This window comes from Pelodiscus sinensis, chromosome 3 (assembly GCF_049634645.1).
Source record: "Pelodiscus sinensis isolate JC-2024 chromosome 3, ASM4963464v1, whole genome shotgun sequence".
Taxonomy (NCBI): Eukaryota; Metazoa; Chordata; order Testudines; family Trionychidae; genus Pelodiscus; species Pelodiscus sinensis.
Genome location: NC_134713.1, coordinates 34,188,223 through 34,207,703, shown reverse-complemented (window position 1 = coordinate 34,207,703; position 19,481 = coordinate 34,188,223). Strand labels below are relative to the sequence as shown.

Sequence of the window (19,481 nt, the reverse complement as noted above, 5' to 3'; positions counted from 1 at the left end):
ACGCCCCTTTATATAGGAAGAGCTTATTACACCTCAGATTTTAGCTGCTAGAATGCAAGATTTCTTAGCAGCGGGCAGCCTGGGAAAGACTGAGAGGTGCCCCAACGGATCTGCCACCTGGGAGTGACACAAATACAAACGCCCGAGCTCTTCCTATGCCTGTCCTTTTTGACCGGCTGAAGTTCTTTTAAATTGTGCTTGGTTCTGTTACAGCAACTGAAGGAGTCAGGTTAAAGCTTAAACAGTTACAGGTTTATTAAAGAAGCTTATAAATCATATGGTTACAATGGCTATTGCTCTATTTCTTAAATGCTAGCAAATATATGTATAGAGGTCTTAAAAATGGTTACAGTGAAAAAAAAGGTAAAGATAGAAAATAGAAATAATGGTACCAAGTAACAGCTTAATCTTTAAAAAGCTCTAACACTATGTATATATATACTTAAACAAAGGACCACATCCAGGTACAATTTTTACCCCCTTCTGTGCCTCTCGACTCCAGCGTGTCAGGCCAGGGCCAGTCTCTCAATTCCTAGAAAAGACGACTACGAGGTGGGCGTCCCCTTGGAACCTCGGGAGATCAAATACCTAACCCGACCAGCAGATAGATGGTAGATTAACACTCAAAGTAAATGTACTGCTGGACCCATCTTTATGCCCCTGGGGGCCCGTATCCTCTTTCTTATCTAAGAGGCCAAATTGTACTGGTCTGTTTTGTGGCACCAGTTCTTACAAGCAAGTTTCAAGTTAATTTACACTTGCAAGAAAGGACGATACCTAAATTAAGAGTGCCGGATATTCTTTTACTGGGCGAGAAATTCCTCCCCCCGCGGATGGCTGTGTGTTCGTATCAATATGGGTTTGAGTTAAGGACACTCCTTGGCAGCCTCTTGGTCAGCAATTGGCATATCTCTGTTTACAGCCATTCATGGTCTCACAGCCTGGGCCTTCTGCTTTGTGTGCCCTGCATGCTCCAGGCAAGCAATAATGGATGTTACAAGGGGGGGTTCCTGTCTGGCTCCGTGGCCCAATCCATTTTTGTGCTCTGGGCAGCATGGCGCGGTGCCCCTGAGGCCCCTGCCCAGCACGGCAGCACCGCACAGCACCCCTGAGGCGCCTGGGAGTGCCCCTGCCTGGCCCAGCAGCACAGCGTGGTGCACCTGAGGTGCCCCGGGCTAGGGCCCGCCCGGCCTGTAGCTTGGGTCAGCTCTGAGTCCAGCCCCGCAAATAGAAAGGCAGAAGCCGAAGGTAAGATAAAGGAGGGGATGGGAGGAGAAGGGGGAAAAAAAGAGGAAGGGGTGGGAGAGGAAGGGGCTTGTGCTGAGGGGAGGGGACAGGTCAGGAGAAGAAAGGGGAAGGCACCAAGGGACAGGGGTGCAGAAGAGACAAATGCCAGGGGGCCCATGTGCAGAAAATGAGGAAAAGGGCAGGAGGGGAGGTGTCAGTGGGAGGGGGGACAGGGTGATGCTGGGAGAGGGGAGGGTAAAGGCATTGGGGGTTAGAGGAGGAAGGGAGAGGTGTTGGGAGAAAGCTTGAGAGAAGGGGTGGGCATGAGGAAGGCAGGGATGGAGCAAGGCATGTGTCAGGGCATGGGCATGAGGGGATTAGGGGCAGAGGGTGGTGAGGGGGTGGGCATAAGGGCAAAAGGGGGCAGGGGCAGTGAGGGAAGGGGGCAGCACCAGGAGGGGGCAGGGCTAAGGGAAGGTGCAGATGCCAGGGGATTCTGAGGGTGAAGCAGAAGGGCAGACACCTGCAGGGGAGGGACCAGTTCCAGAGGAGAGAGGCAGGGCAGGTGTATAGAGGGAGGTGTTAAGAGAGGGAATGAGGAGGGGTAGCTCTCATGATCGGAGGGAGGCTACAGGGGAAGAGAAGGGCTGGTGGAGAGGGGCAGGTCTCAGGAGGGCTGAGGGCAGTGAGAAGGACAGGCGTTAGGACATCAGAAGAGGATGAGGGGTTGGGGGGCAGCAGACACCAGGGGAGCTGATGGAGCAAGGGGAGGAGACATGGCAGCAGAGGGAAAAGGTAAAGGTTTATGAGATATTTATTAACAACTTGGGTGCCACAGTGGTAAATCCAAACAAGCCACTTGAGCTCAGTACTGGTGCACAACACAAAATTCATTCTGCTCATGGGAGGAAACTGAGGTAACACTTCCCCCAGCCTCTCCGCCCCCGAGTTAATGTCACACACATTGGGTAATTGCAGGATAGTTGTATGAGGGGGGTTTGGTGGGGGCCAAATTAATCCCTGTTGGTAGGAGGATGGTGGGAAAAGTCCTAAGAGGGGGGGTCATATGACACCTTTTACTTCTGGTTATGTGCCCATCTTGCCCCCAGCGTGATACCTCCAGAGGTGTGGCCAATGGGAGTCAGGGGGTGTGGCCAGTGGGGGTCAGAGGCTTGGTTAAAAGGGGTCAGGGATGTGGCTAATGGGGGTCAAAGTACATTTTAAAAAATTCTTTTGGTGCACACCCTAATGAAATGTGCTGCGCATGTCTATGAGTGGTGACCTGTCAATACAGGCGACCTAGGTGGTTGCCTAGGGCACCAAGAAAAACGGCTGTTGAGGGCTTTGGAGGCAGGGGTGCCGATCGCACGTTTCGCCTAGGGAGCCAATTGTCAGCAGCTCATCTATGGCTGTTCCTGGCATCTGGTAGTATAGATGTGATAGATCCTTAGGCCTTAGGTGTTTTTTCAAGCCAAATACAATGGAAGAACCTGATTTCTTTGTATACCAATTCCTCGCACTTCACAGTTTGTCACCATTTGATCGGCTAACTTTACTGTTTGGTAGGGAGCAGGGGTTTTATTTTGTTTTGTATGGTAGAAAAATCACTCATTCGAGCATAAGCATCAGTAATAACTCTGAAGCAGCCAGATATGTGGGGTTAAATAATCAACTATCAGCTGCAGCAGTGATGCTAAGTAGGCTAGTGCATTTGTTGCATAGGCACCAGTCAGTCAGGAAGAAGTACAAAGTGGTACCATAGGCACATGATCCAAAGAAATCCTCTGGCAAAGATAGAGACATGGTTGTATCTGTGGCAGGGTCCAGTTTGTCCATTAACTGGGTGATATGGGTTCAGCTAGCGTAGTTTCCGACAGAAATATGAATAACTAGAACACTCTTCATTTTCCTAGAATTTTAGTTTGTTACGTCTATTTCCAGTGTACATTGCTCCCATGTGTTTTTACATACCAACTGTGCTCAAGTTACTATGGCTATCCTTTGGATTAGTAGATGATGGAGCACTCTATCAAAAGATAAGAATGTATTTTATTGTATAATTTTTATCTACTCTTTCTGTTAGGGTGTTTTTAAAAAGTTTTATGTGCTTCACTTGTATGTGTTATTATCCCTCCTCCTATTCATTATTTTATTCATTTTCTGTGCTGTGTATCCATTTCTTTTTATTCTGTTTTCCCTGCATCTCTTCCTTCACATCCTCTTCATTTTTTTATTGCTCTCTTCTGTTTCTTGCCTCCCAATTTCTTATTATTTCTTTCCTCTTCTCCCTGTTCCCTCTGCCCAGTTCTTTTATACTCTCCCTTCCTTCCTTCTCTCTTCCATATCTTTTCCTGCTAGCAATTATTGTAAGTTGTCCTTCTCCATCCATAAAATTACACTCGTTCCTTCCACCCTCAAAATCTCTTAAATGAACACACCACTTCCAAAAAATGCATGAAATACACAGACGTGAAGCTGCCCAGAATTGATCACACACAGACTTCTGCAACAAACCCATTCAATAACATACACAAGTGATTAGAAACCTAGGACTTCTAGTACTCAAGCTGAGCTTCTCCTGCAGAGCACATACAGAGATGCACCACCCTTCAGTTTTCCCACCACAATACATGCAGATGTCACTTGTACCCTCTGTTGTTTTCCATAGTTGTTTACCTCCACCCACATTAATATATTCACTCAGGGGGCTATCAACCATTACATACTTCTACTGCTGTCTCCTTACACTGGTTCATTCTTCCAACTCTGCCCTGTACAAGGTTATACTATTTGTAATAATTCTTTTGAAATATTTAAATATCTATGCAAAAATCAAAGGTTAAATAAGAACAAGAAACACTTAATCTACAAGGTCACCACAGAGCTGTACGCCCTTGGCAGCTGTCACATAGATGAGAAATCTGTTAGAAAAAGGATTATAGAAAAGTCAGGTTTCTAGTAATTCCTAAGAAAGCTAGCAAAGCAAAGACATGATGGATAAGAGATTACAGTATGTCAATACCAAAGTACTCAGCAGTATTCAGCATAAAGACAGCTCATCTATACATATGACAGATTTCATTGATCAAGAGAAGTGCATATTTGCTATAAAAGACCTTAGGGAATTAATTTCCAAAACACATTCCTTGAAGCACTCCACAATCAAGGTTATTAGATACCACTCATCTGCTGGTTCTGGATAGGCAAACAAAAAGGAGGGCTGTACAGCATAAAATGAGTTTTCATTGTTTTGCATAAAGCTATGACAGATGATTCTTCACAAACAAAACTAAGCTGAAACATTATTTTAGTTCATATTTTCCTGAAAGAATCTTTCTCTTCTACTAGAGGAAAATGTAGACAGGAACAAAATGTTTCTTCTTTACGTTTCTTTCCATGTAGTGACACAATTACATTAGTACCAATAATGTCTTTTCCGTTTTCTCCTTAGTCTAACTAATATTACTTTGGGCTTCTTCCTGACTTTTTCCCCTCCTTCCCCACTTCCTCTTGCACACGTACACACTCTCATCTCAAATCAATACCCATCAAAGCCTTCTCCCCATTTTTTAAAGGCAAAGTAACAGATGCCTTTGTTTCAGGTGTGGGTTTCTTAACTGTACCTTAAAGCTATTTAAAAAGAAGTATGGTATTCACATTTACCAGTTGCAGTTATGTTTTGCCCAGCCCAGGGATACCAGCTGAAAAAGCAGTTTTTTCAGAAAGTTGGAAAAAAATCTCTGCTGATGATATAACAATGCTTTTGTAGAGCATAATAGAGAAGCTATTCTGGGTGCTGGGTAGAATTAAAATGCATTAGACAACTAAGCTAAGCTGTATTTTACGATAAAATAAAGATTAAAAAATGTTTTACAAAGTAGTCGGTGTAATTAATAAAGTATTTGTCAAGAGTTAAGTGTATATTTGATCCGAAAAAATTTTTCTTTGGTGAAACTACATTATTTGAGAGAAGTTTCTTCCCATTCAATGTTTGTGCAATGATCAATATGTTTTCATAAATGTTTGCTTTGAGTTAGTGCTACTTGTTAAAATTCATTTCTAGTACAAACAGGGACAACCCCACTAAAGTAAATGAAATTAGGCCTACTATATTTGTACTGGGATAGAATTTATGATGGTGACACAGAAGATAAGTGAGAGGTAACATCTCAATATTTATAGATTTCAAGGCTAGAAAGGACTACTGTGATTATCTAGTCAGATTTCCTATATAACATCATGGAATTTCCTCGGAATAATTATTTCTTAAACAAGAGAACAATTTTTAAAAATCGCATATCAAACTGAAAAATGCCAGGGATGGGGAATCCACTATGAAATTTGGGAAATTGTTCTAATGGTCCATTGTCCTGTTAAAAGCTTGCATTTTATTTCTTCTGAATTTGTCTAGCTTTATCTTCTAGCCATTGGACCTTGTTGAACCTTTCTCTGAAAAACTGGAAAGCCCATTATTAAATATTTGTTCCCTATATAGGTGCTTATAGATTATAATCAAGTTCACTTCTTAACCCTCTCTTTGTTCTGCTCAATAGGTTACACTCCTTCAGTGTATTGCTACAAGACATATTTTCTAATCCTTCAATCATTCAGTCCCTAATCATTTAATCTTCTCTGTACCCTCTCCAATTTCTGAACATTCTACTTGAACTGTGGACATGAGAACTGGAGAGTTTTTCAAAAATTGTGAGGATAGAATTTGAAAATAGATTGGTAAATGTCTGAAAGCAGGTAAGACAATACAAAAACCAAGTGATTCAGTTGTCTGGAAACGTATGTTAGGGTTTTTTTTTTTAATTTTTATCGGTGTTTTCATTAAGGAGCTCATGAAAAGTCTTCCTCTATCTTGCTATAGTTACATTCTTTTTTAATGAAAATATTTCAATTTTTGTCCTTTATTAGATTTGATTTAGATTGATATGCTTTCCTTGATATCATGATACTTTTATAGAATATTCTCACATTATTAGTTTATTTGTTTCATTCCATCTTCTTCACAAATCAGGACTTGTTGCGGTTAAAACTACACGAACACAATTACACAATCCCTATTAGATTATAAAATAAGACAACACATGGCAACAGAGGGCTCAAAAGAAATATGTACATGTATATTTGTAAATGAAACATTTTTCACTTCAAAAAATTAAAACAAAAAAGTGTCACACAGAGGATGTTTAAAGGTCTGCATATGAAGTAAGCACAGATATTTTTTAAGTAATGCCGATTATTCCAATAATTGTTTTATGAATTTAAGGTATTGAGAATTTGTCCTGAAATGGATTGTGGCCGTGTTAAATAGAGGGTCCTTTTTGAGTTTTTAATTTCTAGTTACTTGTCTGACATCTGCTCTTGAATGTATAGTTGCCAACTCCAACTTAACTGCTCATCTTTCCACCATCTTTTCTCAGTCATCACTGTCAACTCCACTTTTTTTTAGTCTAGCAGTAGTGTAATTTTGATAGAAAGCTTTGATATTTTTTCTCATTCTCCCAACTTATCAACTATTGCTTTTTTTCTCTTTACCATCTCTAAATTCTCTTCTTTTTTCATGGTTTCTATTGCTATATTCCTCATCTGTGGTACTGTATCTACTGTAACTTTCTCCTGACTGCCCAGAGTTGATTTTCAAAAATCCCCTTTCATATTGTTCTGAAATAGTGTTGTTTTTCTCCCACCATTTCAGCCAGCCTTGCTCACCCCATTCATCTACTCTGTAAAGAAAATAAGAATAATGGTATGTCTACTCTACAGAGGGTTTTTTGGAAAAACGGCCATTTTTCCAAAAAAATTCAATTACGTTCAAACTGCAATTGTGTTCTTTCTAAAGAAAATCGAAAGAACAGAGAGGTTTTTCCAGCATTGATAATCCTCTTTCTATGAGGAAGAAACCTTTTTGTAAAAGAGCTCTTTCAGAAAAAGGCGTGTGTGGATGGGGGAGATAGAGTTGTTTCAGAAGAAGAGGAAAGAGGGAAAAGCACAGGTGCCCTACTCAGTCCATAGTAATCACAGTTTAAATGCAAGAGAGTGTCCATTCAGTGTGGATGCTATCTTTTAAAAAGCGGATCACTTTTTCGATGCGCTTTGGCAGTGGATGCGCTCTTTCAGAAGAAGATTTTTCAGATCTCTTCCGAAAAAAGCTTCTTCTGAAAAAAGCCGGCAGTCTAGACATAGCCTAACTTATCCTAGTGTTGCAAGAGTAGGTATGGAAGAAGGGGCAAGCCTTTGGATAAACAGGAGTTTGGAATATTTCCTTGTTTTCCAGCCTACCAGCCAAATAAATAGGCAGAAGGATTTATAGTTTTAACATGGAGGTTTATCTGAGCAAACTGCCCTGTAAAAAACAATAACTATACATGAAAGTAAAGGTGTTTTTCAGGATTCTTCCTTCAATTAAATTATTTTTAAAATCTTATAATATTCTGTGATTAGTCTGTATCTCAACCTTATTACAAAAGCTGAGACTCAAAAAATAGAGGAACAGAGCAAATTATAAGGTCTTCATAATAATGATACACCAGAGCTATGATTATATATTATGTCACACTAATGAGGCTCTAGCATTATCCTGTATCATACTGAGGGAGATGCTAATATTATTTAGGCACCTCAGAAATTAAGCCATTAGAGACAGCTTTGGCTCTTTGGCCTAGGCAGAGTAACCCAGAATTAGAGTCAAATGGAAAGGAAAATCTCTGATAGAAGAAGCGGGTGCTTAAATAAGTATGCAAGCATGTTGGAGCTATTAAAATAATTGGAAAGAGTAGTGGGAGTTGGTCAGACAACAATAAATGAAGCAGAACCCACAATTTATGGAAGAAACAATGGACCACAATGTGTCTGCTCATACCTATGTACTATGGATATAGAACACACTGAGCTTCCCTAATGAAATGCATTTAACATTGTTTATCTTAGGAAGAAAAGTTCTTCATTCACGTCTTTGTTTATACATCAATTGAACGTATTTAAATTGCATCACTTCCAGTACAGATTTAGTTTTCATAGTTCCATTTACAAATGTTACATCATATACCTAATGTATATGGGGGATCAAAGTCGTATCATTGCAGATTGAACAATAACATTTATAGCAATGGTAAAATGAACTACAAGGGCATTTTTACCCTGTTTTTGAAGGATGATCTTGGTGTTTGCAAAATTAACTTCTAGTAGTAGTAAGAAGTCCAACCTTTCATCTTTCTTGTTCAAATAGTGACAGCATGTATGCAAGAACAGATGCACCTTTAAGTACTATTTATAAAATCTAAATCCATTGGCATGCCATTTTGATTGTCAACGGGCTTGGAAAATGAGATATAATTAATAATTAGCCCTGAGTTCAAACATATAAACTAGTTTTTATTCCAAAAGGAAATTAGGGAAAGATGTGTTTTTAACTTGTTTTATGCATTTTAGTAACTTCAGATGGCATGGTATTATGTTATTCAATGCTGAATAGAATGCAAGGAATTTTAATTTTTTAAATCTTAAATTGTTACTCAGACATTCTGATAGTTCATTCTCTGAACATACATTATAGGATTCAAATGTTCTCTCTGATGCCTTGAAAGGCATGCAAGGATGACAATAATCAATCAAATCTAATTAGCTGGTGACACACAGTTCCTGCAGTAATTAAACACGGCAGTACTGCTTACTTTCTAATGATTAAGATCACACTGTTTGAGCGCCACCTGTTAATCACTACAGTTGCAAGGCTAATGTCATTAATAGAAAATACCAACATTGAACCTCGGGGCTGTTTTAACTTAGATTTTAGCTGAGAGTTGTAATGGACATTTAAAAATTATGTAATTTGAACATAATTCTAAATTATTGCATCCTCAGTGGGTGCATATTCTTATTATCAATTGTCATAAATCACTTGCATATTTTGGAGTACGAAACTCCTTCTCTGGTTGAAAAAGTGTTCTGGATATAGGTAAAGGTTATACCACCATAAGGTCAGTTTGGGTATTTATGCCTTAGGTCTGAAACATTGAAAACTCTGGCTTTGTGACATTGAAAATTACCCACTGTCAAACATTAAGACTGTCTGTCTGTTTTACACTATTGGACAGAAATAAACATTGTGTTGCCTTTCTGGTAGGTTTGTTTGCTTTTCACTGCAAGAGAGTGAAACATTTGTCACAAAACTATGATTTATAATACTGACAGGCAGCCACTCACCTTGCTTCAAGTTTATTTTTTTATCAGAATTAAGTGATATGAATCACATTGCACATAATTGCAATTGCTTGTCTGTTTTAGCCTTCTGATGGCAGAGGTGCAAAACGTATAATACTGTATCTCCATTTCTTGGTAGAAGTGCATAATGTCCAATACCAATAGCTGTGTATGAAGGATTCTGTGAACAAATATAATTTATTTAAAAATAAGAGTCATATTAATTGTTCTCCCTCTTTTCCTGATCATGTAAAAATCCTATGAATTAAAGATGAAGGAATATTTTTAATAAGTGATAAGAATAGCTACATGGTCTGCTTTATTAATACTTGATATTTACCTTCTCATTAAAGGAGGCTGCAGGGTTATGTTGCACATAATATTTGTGCTGTCCAGCCCAGGTAATATTAATATTTAATATTTATTATTTTTCCTTGAAACTAATTGGTTATATATAAATACAGTATGGATGTAATGGAGTTTAAGACAAAGCTATTAAAATTGGAAAGCGAGTCTAAAGTGAACATTGCAGCCTGGAAATAGAGTAACGCTCTGTCTTACTGAATTCTCTTGAAACAGAGTTTTTATTAAAACAATTTAAGCTTGTCAAATAGTATTTGGTCATATTCACCAAATCTTATCATTGAATAATTTATTCCGTGCAGAATTTTAACAGTGACTGCTCTTAGAATATGTCAAAAATTACCAGGCTTTTTATCGTCATCTGCAATAATATAGTGAACTTTTCTTAGCGCTTTATTCTCCAAAATATTGAGCACTCTGATCCAGCAGATTATTTAAGTACATACTTAATTATTTAGTCTCATTAATTTCAATGATGTTTGCTAAATTGTGGCCCCTAACTTTTAAAGGAATTAGCTTTTAAAGTGCTAAATCTTTCTCTTATACAAAACACTTAAGTTTCTGTCAATTCATTTTTAAAAAAGAGTAATATCCACATAAAGAAAATAATACATAATCTACCTAAGAAACACACATATTTACTCAAGAACTAAATTCATTCCATTCACACCATTGGTTCTAGCAATGAATTCTAGCCTCATCTCTGAAATCTGATCACAATATTTTGTAAGCCAACAAAAGTAGTGGCATCTGGTGTTAAATATTTTTTTATATAGCTCAATTTTAATGGCCACAGTTCCAGTGAAACCTCACAAGAACTTCTTTCAAATAGTCTATTCAATGCCTTTTTGTATATATTGTGTGTATTGTGTGTATACTGTTTGTTAAATGATAATTACCTCACATGAACCAGTATTTGGCATATATTTTCTTTATGCAATGCCTCAAAGAGAGTAAAAAAATTCATACAGATCCTGATCTCTTCCTCTTATGTTATTACAATACTATTTTTAAAGACTTCTTTTCTATTGAATGAAAGCTCTTACTACTTAGATTTTGAACACTTTACTGAAAATTGTGGAGACATTTTCTCTTTCTGTCTTAAAACATTATACAGAAAGTGCATTTTATCCTTGGCCATACTTTTAATTTCTTTCTTTATTTCTGTGGCTTCAGTATGGGGGGAAAAAATTGGTTTTTGTTGTTGTTGGGGTTTTTTGGTTCATCTGATAGAATATGCAATTGAAGTGCAAGTTGCTGCTGTAGTCTTCTGACATTCCTACTATATTGACTGATAGATTGAAGAATATTTTTCAGACTTTGTTTGATTTGGTAACCACATGGATTTCCGTGTGCTATTTTTTTAGTGACTATATTAATTAGCATAACAGTATTTTTTTCATTATGAGCAAGTAATGAAGCGATTTTTCAGAAATGTAATATGATATTTTTGCTAAGTGCACATGGATAGAAATTTGAAGTTTGGTTTGGTATTTACTGCATTAATTTATTTTATTAGAGAATGTATTGTTATGTGTCAGCTCTAACTCAGTTAGTCTAGAATCTTCTTTCTCCCCTCCCCTCCAGTTCTCATTTATTTGTTCTAGGGTGAGAGCAGTGGATGTGGAAGAAGAGGTTGAAGGTTTTTTTTATTATTATTAAAACATAATAATTATTATGGGAGGAAGCATTCCATTCCATTGTTCAACAATTGCCCCAAGCTAGTTATGACCTACCATGATCTGTCTGCCTCATGAAAGGCAGATTGAAGCCTTGCACCTGTTAAAATAAGAAACCAAGAAACTTTTGGCTTGGAAGTTGGAATGTCAGGACTGGAATATGTGGGATTAAAAATCATAGAATACTTGGACTGGAAGGGACCTTGAGAGGTCATCGAGTCCAGACCCCTGTCCTCATTGCAGGACCTAGTACTGTCTAGACCATCCCTGATAGACATTTATCTAATCTACTCTTAAATAGCTCCGGAGATGGAGATTCCACAACCTCCCTAGGTACTTTATTCCAGTGTTTAACCACCCTGACAGGAACTTTTTCCTAATGTCTAACCTAAACCTTCCATGCAGCAGTTTAAGCCCATTGCTTCTTGTTCTATCCTCAAAAGCCAGAATAAGAAGTTTTCTTCCTCCTCCTTGTGACACCCTTTTAGATACCTGAAAACAGCTATCATGTCCCCTCTCAACCTTCTCTTTTCCAAACTAAACAAGCCTAATCCTTTCAGTCTTCCTTCATAGGTTATGTTCTCTAGACCTTTAATCATTCTTGTTGCTCTTCCCTGAACCTTCTCCAATTTCTTCATATCTTTCTTGAAATGTGGTGCCCAGAACTGGAAACAATACTCCAACCGAGGCCTAATCAGTGCAGAGTAGAGCAGAAGAATGACTTCTCGTGTCTTGCTCACAACACACCCGTTAATTCATCTCAGAATCATGTTTGCTTTTTTTGCAACAGCATCACACTGTTGACTCATATTTAGCTTGTGGTCGACTATAAGCCCTAGATCTCTTTCTGCCGTACTCCTTCCTAGACAGTCACTTCCCATTCTGTATGTATGTAACTGATTGTTCCTTCCTAAGTGGAGCACTTAGCATTTGTCCTTATTAAACTTCATCCTGTTTACCTCAGACCATTTCTCCAATTTGTCCAGATCATTTTGAATTATGACCCTATCCTCCAAAGCAGTTGTAACCTCTCCCAGCTTGGTATCATCTGCAAACTTAATAAGTGTACTCTCTATGCCAATATCTAAATCATTGATGAAGATATTGAACAGAACTGGTCTCAAAACAGACCCCTGTGGAACCTCACCTTTCCAGCAGGATTGACAGACAATGACGACTTATAGCACAGAAACTGCATATGGAAGTCATCTTTGATGGACTATGAACTGTGCAAACTCTCTGTTGACATTGTATTACTTCAGGAAAGGAGACTTGAAGATGCTGGTTCTCTCTAGGGCTATGTCTAGACTGCAAGCCTCTTTCGAAAGAGGCTTTTTCGAAAGTATCTTTCGAAAAAGCCTCTTTCGAAAAAGAGCGTCTAGACTGAAGGCAGTACTTTTGAAAAAGCAAGCCACTTTTTCGAAAGAAAGCAGCGAGTGAGTCTGGATGCTCTCTTTCTAAAAAGCCCTGTTGGCATTGAAGAACGCCTTTTTTCGAAAGAGCACTTTTGAAAAAAGGCGTTCTTCTTCGTGAAATGAGGTTTACCGCCGTCGAAAGAAAAGCCACGTTCTTTTGATTTAATTTCGAAAGAACGCGGCTGCAGTCTAGACGCAGGTGAAGTTTTTTCGAAAAAAGGCTACTTTTTCAAAAAAAACCCTGAGTCTGGACACAGCCTAGGAAGCCACTTATGCTGTCTTTTGGCAAGGTAAAGGTAAAATAAATTGTCTGGATAGTGTTGGTTTTGCTGTAAGAAACAAGTGTGTAAAGCTCCTAGAAACACCCGTTGTGAAGTCAGAGCATATCATCTCACTTAAACTATCAGCTCTGTGAACATCATTAGTACCTATACACAAACACTCAAATCCAGCCCCGGAAGAAGGCTACCTTTTATAACAAACTCTTTGTATTAAAAGAATACCATCAACTGAGAAACTTTTCGTCTTTGGTGACTTCAGTGCAGGAGTCGGTGAAAACAACAATTCTTGGCCAGATTGCTAAGCAATGGCAAGATGAATAAGAATAACCAATGACATCTTGAATTCTAAAGCCAAGTGTGCATTACCAATTCATATTATATAGGAAAAGTTCACCACAAAGTCTCATGGTGACATCCACAGTCAGGCCATTGACACTACTTAGGCCTTGTTATTATCAAGAAGAAACACCAACTCATTGTAGAGAATTCTTGCATGTTCCATGGTGGTGACTGTGATAATGACATTCCTTGATAAGTAGCAACGTGAAGATTTTAGCTAACTCTCTACATAGAGCAAAACCTAGAAGCAAGACCAAAAATCAATGCTATTAAAACTTAAAAATAGAGGAAATGTCAAGTCTTTGAAGGCTTTTGAGCTTAACATGCATTATAAGTCATCTCTCATCAACATTACGAACACAGCCTGTCTGGAATACAATAAGAGGCCAAAAGAGAGCACCAACATGAGATTTAACATGCAAAACCCGAGGTACAGCAAGCAAAGAGAGATGGCAACATTTTAGGATCAAGCCTGTGAAGAAATAGACAGACAGACTCAGGAAAAGGAAACGCAAAGTCATCTATACTGGCCTGAAGAAAAGTCTAGGTCTCGCTGTCAACAAGGTTGTCCCTCTCAACTCGCACAGCAGTGAAATAATTACAGATAAAAGCAAGGAGTTGTCTTGTTAGGTTGAACAACTATTCAGAGCTATATATACACAAGACAGAAACCTCACTAGTGAATCCCTGGATCAAATATCAACTTTACAGGTTAAGCCAGAGCTAGAAGTGGAGCCCACTGTAGAAGAGATAAGCAAGGTCATTGAGTTGATATAAAGTTGCAAGGCTCATGGAAAAGATGGTCCTTCAACAGAAAACCTCAAGTGTGAGAGAGACAATCTATTACCACACTCTCATCAGCTGCTACTTAAATGTTGGAAATAGGATGAAGTACTGCAAGAGATGTGTGGCACAAACATAATCACTTTGTATAAAAATAAAGGTAAAAGGGTAACTGCAATAACTCATGGTTATCTCACTACAAAGTGTACTAGGAAGCGTACAGGCAGTCCCCGAGTTACGCGGATCCGACTTATGTCGGATCCGCAGTTACGAACGGGGATTTCTCGCAAATGCACAAATAAATTATGTAGGCTTTTCATTGTTTCCATTGCTAGTTTTCCTTTTGCCATAAATGTAAGGGGTCACACAAATAAATATTTGTTTTGAATAAGGGGTTTCCAACCTGAAAATGTCAAAAAATACTTCCCTAAATGAATGCAATATTTGTGATATGTACGTGCAAGTGTAAAATTGTATTGTACATATTTTAGGTTAGAGAGTTTTACTTCTAAATTTTACTGGGCTAAAATGCTGTAGAAGCAAAATATTTTGTACATTCTTTAGAATGTTACAAGGAGGAGGGAGAAAAATTGTTCTCCTTGGCCTCTGATGATAGGACAAGAAGCAATGGGCTTAAATTTCCTTAAATTTAGGTTGAACATTAGGAAAAAATTCCAAACGATCAGGGTGGTTAAATATTGGAGTAAATTGTGTAGGGAGGTTGTGGAATCTCCATTACTGGAGAGATTTAAGAGCAGGTTGGCACACTGTTAGAGATGCTAATGAGACACATAGCAATTGCAAATCCGCGGGGGATTTAAATATCCACCGCGGCATTTGCATTTACATGGCTGCCGCTTTTTTCCGACTTGGGAATAAGCCGGAGAAAAGCACCAGTGCAGACGTGATTCTCCGGAAAATAAGCCCTTGAAAGTAGGAATAGGAGATCCTCCAGAAAAGGGCTTATTTTCCGGAGAATCATGTCTAGACTGGCACTTTTCTCCGGCTTATCCCCAAGCCGGAAAAAAAGCGGCAGCCATGTAAATGCAAATGCCATGGGGGATATTTAAATTCCCCGCGGATTTGCAATTGCGATGTGTCTCATTAGCATCCCTTTTCCGGAAAAGGATGCCAATGTAGACACAGCCATAGTGTCTCTGTGCTAGTAATAGCAAAGATGGACTATCAGGGTCAATTTAATGATTATGAGATATTGTATGAATAAAACGCAATTTGAGTAAAGTGATTTTTCTTCTAACTTTTGAAAATATTTGACATTGTGTCGGACATAATTTTATAGTACGGTATACTCACATAAAAATTATTAGATCATCTGATCAGTATCAGTAATATGGTATCAAAAACTTTGTAATATTAGGAAGTGAAAGAACCACAGCATCCCTCTAAGACAGAGTTACGCTTCTTTCACACCTTCCTAATAGACACTGAGGTTTTGTTTACAATTTAAATGCTATAGTGGCACTGCTGTGCTTCTGACAACGTCTGGTTGTAACACTTCAGTGTAGACAGTACCTCTGCCGAGAGGAGGGATTCTCCCATTGGCATAGGCAATCCTCCTCCCTGAGCAATAGTGGCTAGGTTGATGCAACCATTCTTCTGTACAGCTACTGCTGTCTACACAGGGACTTACCTTAGCTTAACTGCAGCAGTCAGGCGTAGTTAAATTGACTTATTTTCAAGTGTAGGCCAGGCCTAATCTTTCAGCAACATCAATTTGATGTACCTTCAGTGTGTTATACATCTTTTGGTTAATGTGCATTCAATGCCAAGGGCTTATTTCTTTTTAATTTCATTAGTCAGTTGCTCTTTGTGTATATATAAAACAAGATATCTGACAAGAGTAAGCATATGAAATTTAATGCTGTCTTTTTAAAGGAAATGCTCAATCTGGATCACGAATTATTGGGCTTGATATTGTTCATTTACATAGCAGGGAACAATAATTTCCTTCACCACAGAAATCATTAAGTGAAATGCTATAATCTGTTTTATTCAAGAGGTCAGACTACGTGAATAGAATTGCTCTTATTTGACTTAAAATTTACAAACCTCCAATGTAATGCTTATAATCTGTTTCTGCAAAGTCAATAGTGTACTAATTAATTAATCTCATTTTCCATAGTTCTGCTGGGATCCTTAATTTTGTTAGTTCTTAAATCACACAAAGGAGAAAAAACTCAACATACCAAATCATGGATTTAAAAAGATATGTAACTCAAGAAATATATGACTCATGGTAGATGTGAAAATGTTTTTTCTTGTGAATGGTACAAATGTTTTACTGCACCAGCATTTGTCAGACAATGTGAATGTGTGTACAGAAACAGTTTGGAATATTAGCAATAAAAATAAACACAGCCTTTTGAAACTACTGTGAAGGGCAAATTAGAAATTTCTAGGCTGATAAATGTTGCAACTCAAATATTATCACGCAATCACTAATTTCTGCTTTGAAAAATAGATGTTTTGGTTTTTCTCAGTCTACAGAATGCAAATAGAGTCATTTGTCTAAAGCTCATTATCTTCTGAAAATGTTCTAGTCCATTGACATTACCAGATAGGGTCCTAATTCCTGGAAACCTTATTAAATATCTCATACTGAAGACTTGTTTTTCCATAAACAAAGATCACAGGACCAAAATGTGAACATGTTAATTTTTCTGTTATTAATATATTTAGATGTCTCAGGTTGCATTGTCACATAGCTTTTGATCTTGTGTAATGTATTCTGCTCACAATAGTATGCAGAAAACATGGGAAAATATTTTTTTTTTAGCTATCAGCTGTCTTTTAGATTTTAAAGTTGATGGCTTTTTGTACAGGTTGAAATTTTCTTAACAGGGACTCTCTGGTCCATCAGGACCATGAGAGTCCCTGGTGGACAGCTAGCACCTGGGAGTACTGCAGGCTGGCAGGGCAGCGGGAGCCTGATGCGCATCAGCAGGGCTTCCTGGCAGGGCAGGGGGAGCCTCATGCAAAGTAGTGGGGCTACCCAGTAGGGCATTGGGAGCCCGGTGCCCAGATGCAGCAAGGACTGCCTGGCATGACAGCAGGAACCAGGCACTGCAGCAAGAGCTTGGTGCACAGAGGCAGCAGTCTGCCGGGCATGACAGAAGAGCTGGGTGCGGCCGTAGGAACCCGGTGAACAGAGGTAGCAGGGCTGCCCAGCCAGGCAGTGAGTGCCAAGGCAGTGAGAATCAACAAGAGTGAGGGAGCTGGCTGGGAGCCTGGCATTTGGCCCAGGACTTGAGGGGGCTAGTGAAAGGGGGACCAGAAATGACCTCCCCTGATCCAGCAAAATCCATCATCTGAGACTGGTCAGGTTCCAAGGGTGCTGGGCCTATAGTTAAATAAGCATATTTCAGTTATTCAGTGTAGCTTATCATTTAATGTTCTGGTGACAGTGTACTTTAGTGTGATGCATAACATTTATTAAATCCTTTGTAACTGCAGACATAGATGTATAATTTGACTTTCACAAACTGAAATATATAATGTATGTGCTTGAGTATATATAAAACTGGATTGTAATCCTCTAGCACAGTGGAACTGTGTACATTACAGGTAAAGTTCATCTGTGCAGAAGACAGAACTTTCTTGGGGAGGCAGTCTGATGCCAATCTCAGACTATGGAATGCACTCCCCCAGGAATGAAAGACCTTCAAAAACCTTTCCACTGTCCACTCCAACACAAGGTGCATTTCTTTGAACTTGGCCTTCTCTAGTGAAAAAAACATGTCACAATATGTATACTTAAAGCAAGCAAGCAAACAAAAAATCCTTCCAAAACAGAGCCACTTCACTGACCCCATTTCTTCTCCTGGCAGTGGAAAGAGGTCTTGAAGTGGGAATGAAGTACATCTACACCCACTTTAAGGCTCATTTACCCTGCCAGGTATGTGTAAAGGGGCCTCCATGTGAATGAAGATCAAGCCCTTGTGTGACCATTCAAATCAATTTAAAATGTCAGAAAACAATGTGATCTTCCACTTATTGTTTTAGACAATGTATATTTTTTGTGCAAGAGCTATTTAAATAAAAAGGCCTTTTATTTATTTATCATCATAAAATGCTCCTGTACTTAAACTTTTATTTCTAATTTTGTACTTTGTTTCCACAGACTAAAACTGGTATTGCATTATTATATGATGAAGGGTCTGAAAATGCCTATGACATCCAACTGAAGCTTACAAAAGAAGTACTGACAATTCAAAAACAAGATGTCATCTGTGTCAGTGGAAGTGATCACAGTACAAATGTAAGTACTTCTATATCTATGTGTTTCTAGTTGTGTATACATATGTGTGTTCCCAAATAATCAGATAGTGAGGTTTTCAGAATGTGAGTTGCTTTATCAAATAAGACATATGCAAAGAATGGAACAATTTGTGTGTGTGTGTGCGCGCGCGTGCGTGTAAGGGAGTATTTTATTTGGTACAGGTTCCTTTCCATCTCCACTACTGTAGTACGTTTAACATTGCAGGGAAGAATAGGGACTGGCATATCAATACTGAGAATGTAGAATTTTACCAGCAGTGAGAGGGTTAGGTTATTAAATTAAGAAATTATTCTGTTCCCACTGAGAGCACTTTGAAAAGAAAGTAGAACACATCACTCATTTCCCCCAAATCTCTCCCTCATTTGTTCAATAGCAACACAGGCTGGGACACATTGTGAAAGTCATTTCATTCACATTAAAATTTTCAAAGCACACCTGGAACCTAAAAATGTGTGATAGTAGATATGCTACACTTTCTTTTCGAAATACAGTCTGGGTGTATGCTTTCTTAGAATTTAGCTCTGTTGTGCTCTGGCCATGCAGAGGTCCACTTCTCCATCCCTAGGTAACAGTTTCTTTTTGCATAGTGGGACGGCTATGCGTACATGCAATATAAGGAAGAAGTTAGCAAGATAAGGTGCACAAATGGTATGTGGACTAGTTCCCAATGTGATACAATTGCCAGGACAGGTAATTATGTTGTTTTCCCCTGGAAACAAGTGTAGGTAGATCACATTTAATTAGCACAAGAAGTTTCTTGTACTGTGTTGGGAGTTCCTAGGATAAATCATGCATGATAGCCTCCTCGGAGACATAGGCTGTGTCTAGACTACATCCCTCTGTTGACAGAGAGATGTAGATTAGGCACGTCGAAATTGCTAATGAA

General features: G+C 38.7%; 1 protein-coding gene across 3 annotated transcripts in view; it reads left to right on the top strand.

Moving 5' to 3' along the window:
- SNTG2 (syntrophin gamma 2) overlaps positions 1 to 19,481 on the top strand; it is a 463,781-nt gene that overhangs the window by 182,694 nt on the left and 261,606 nt on the right. For all 3 annotated transcript variants that reach the window (XM_075923561.1, XM_075923558.1, XM_075923560.1), the window contains exon 2: positions 18,437 to 18,574. In XM_075923561.1, coding sequence (XP_075779676.1) covers positions 18,537 to 18,574 — 38 coding nt within the window. In that variant the 5' untranslated portion in view covers positions 18,437 to 18,536. The remainder of the gene's footprint in view (positions 1 to 18,436; positions 18,575 to 19,481) is intronic.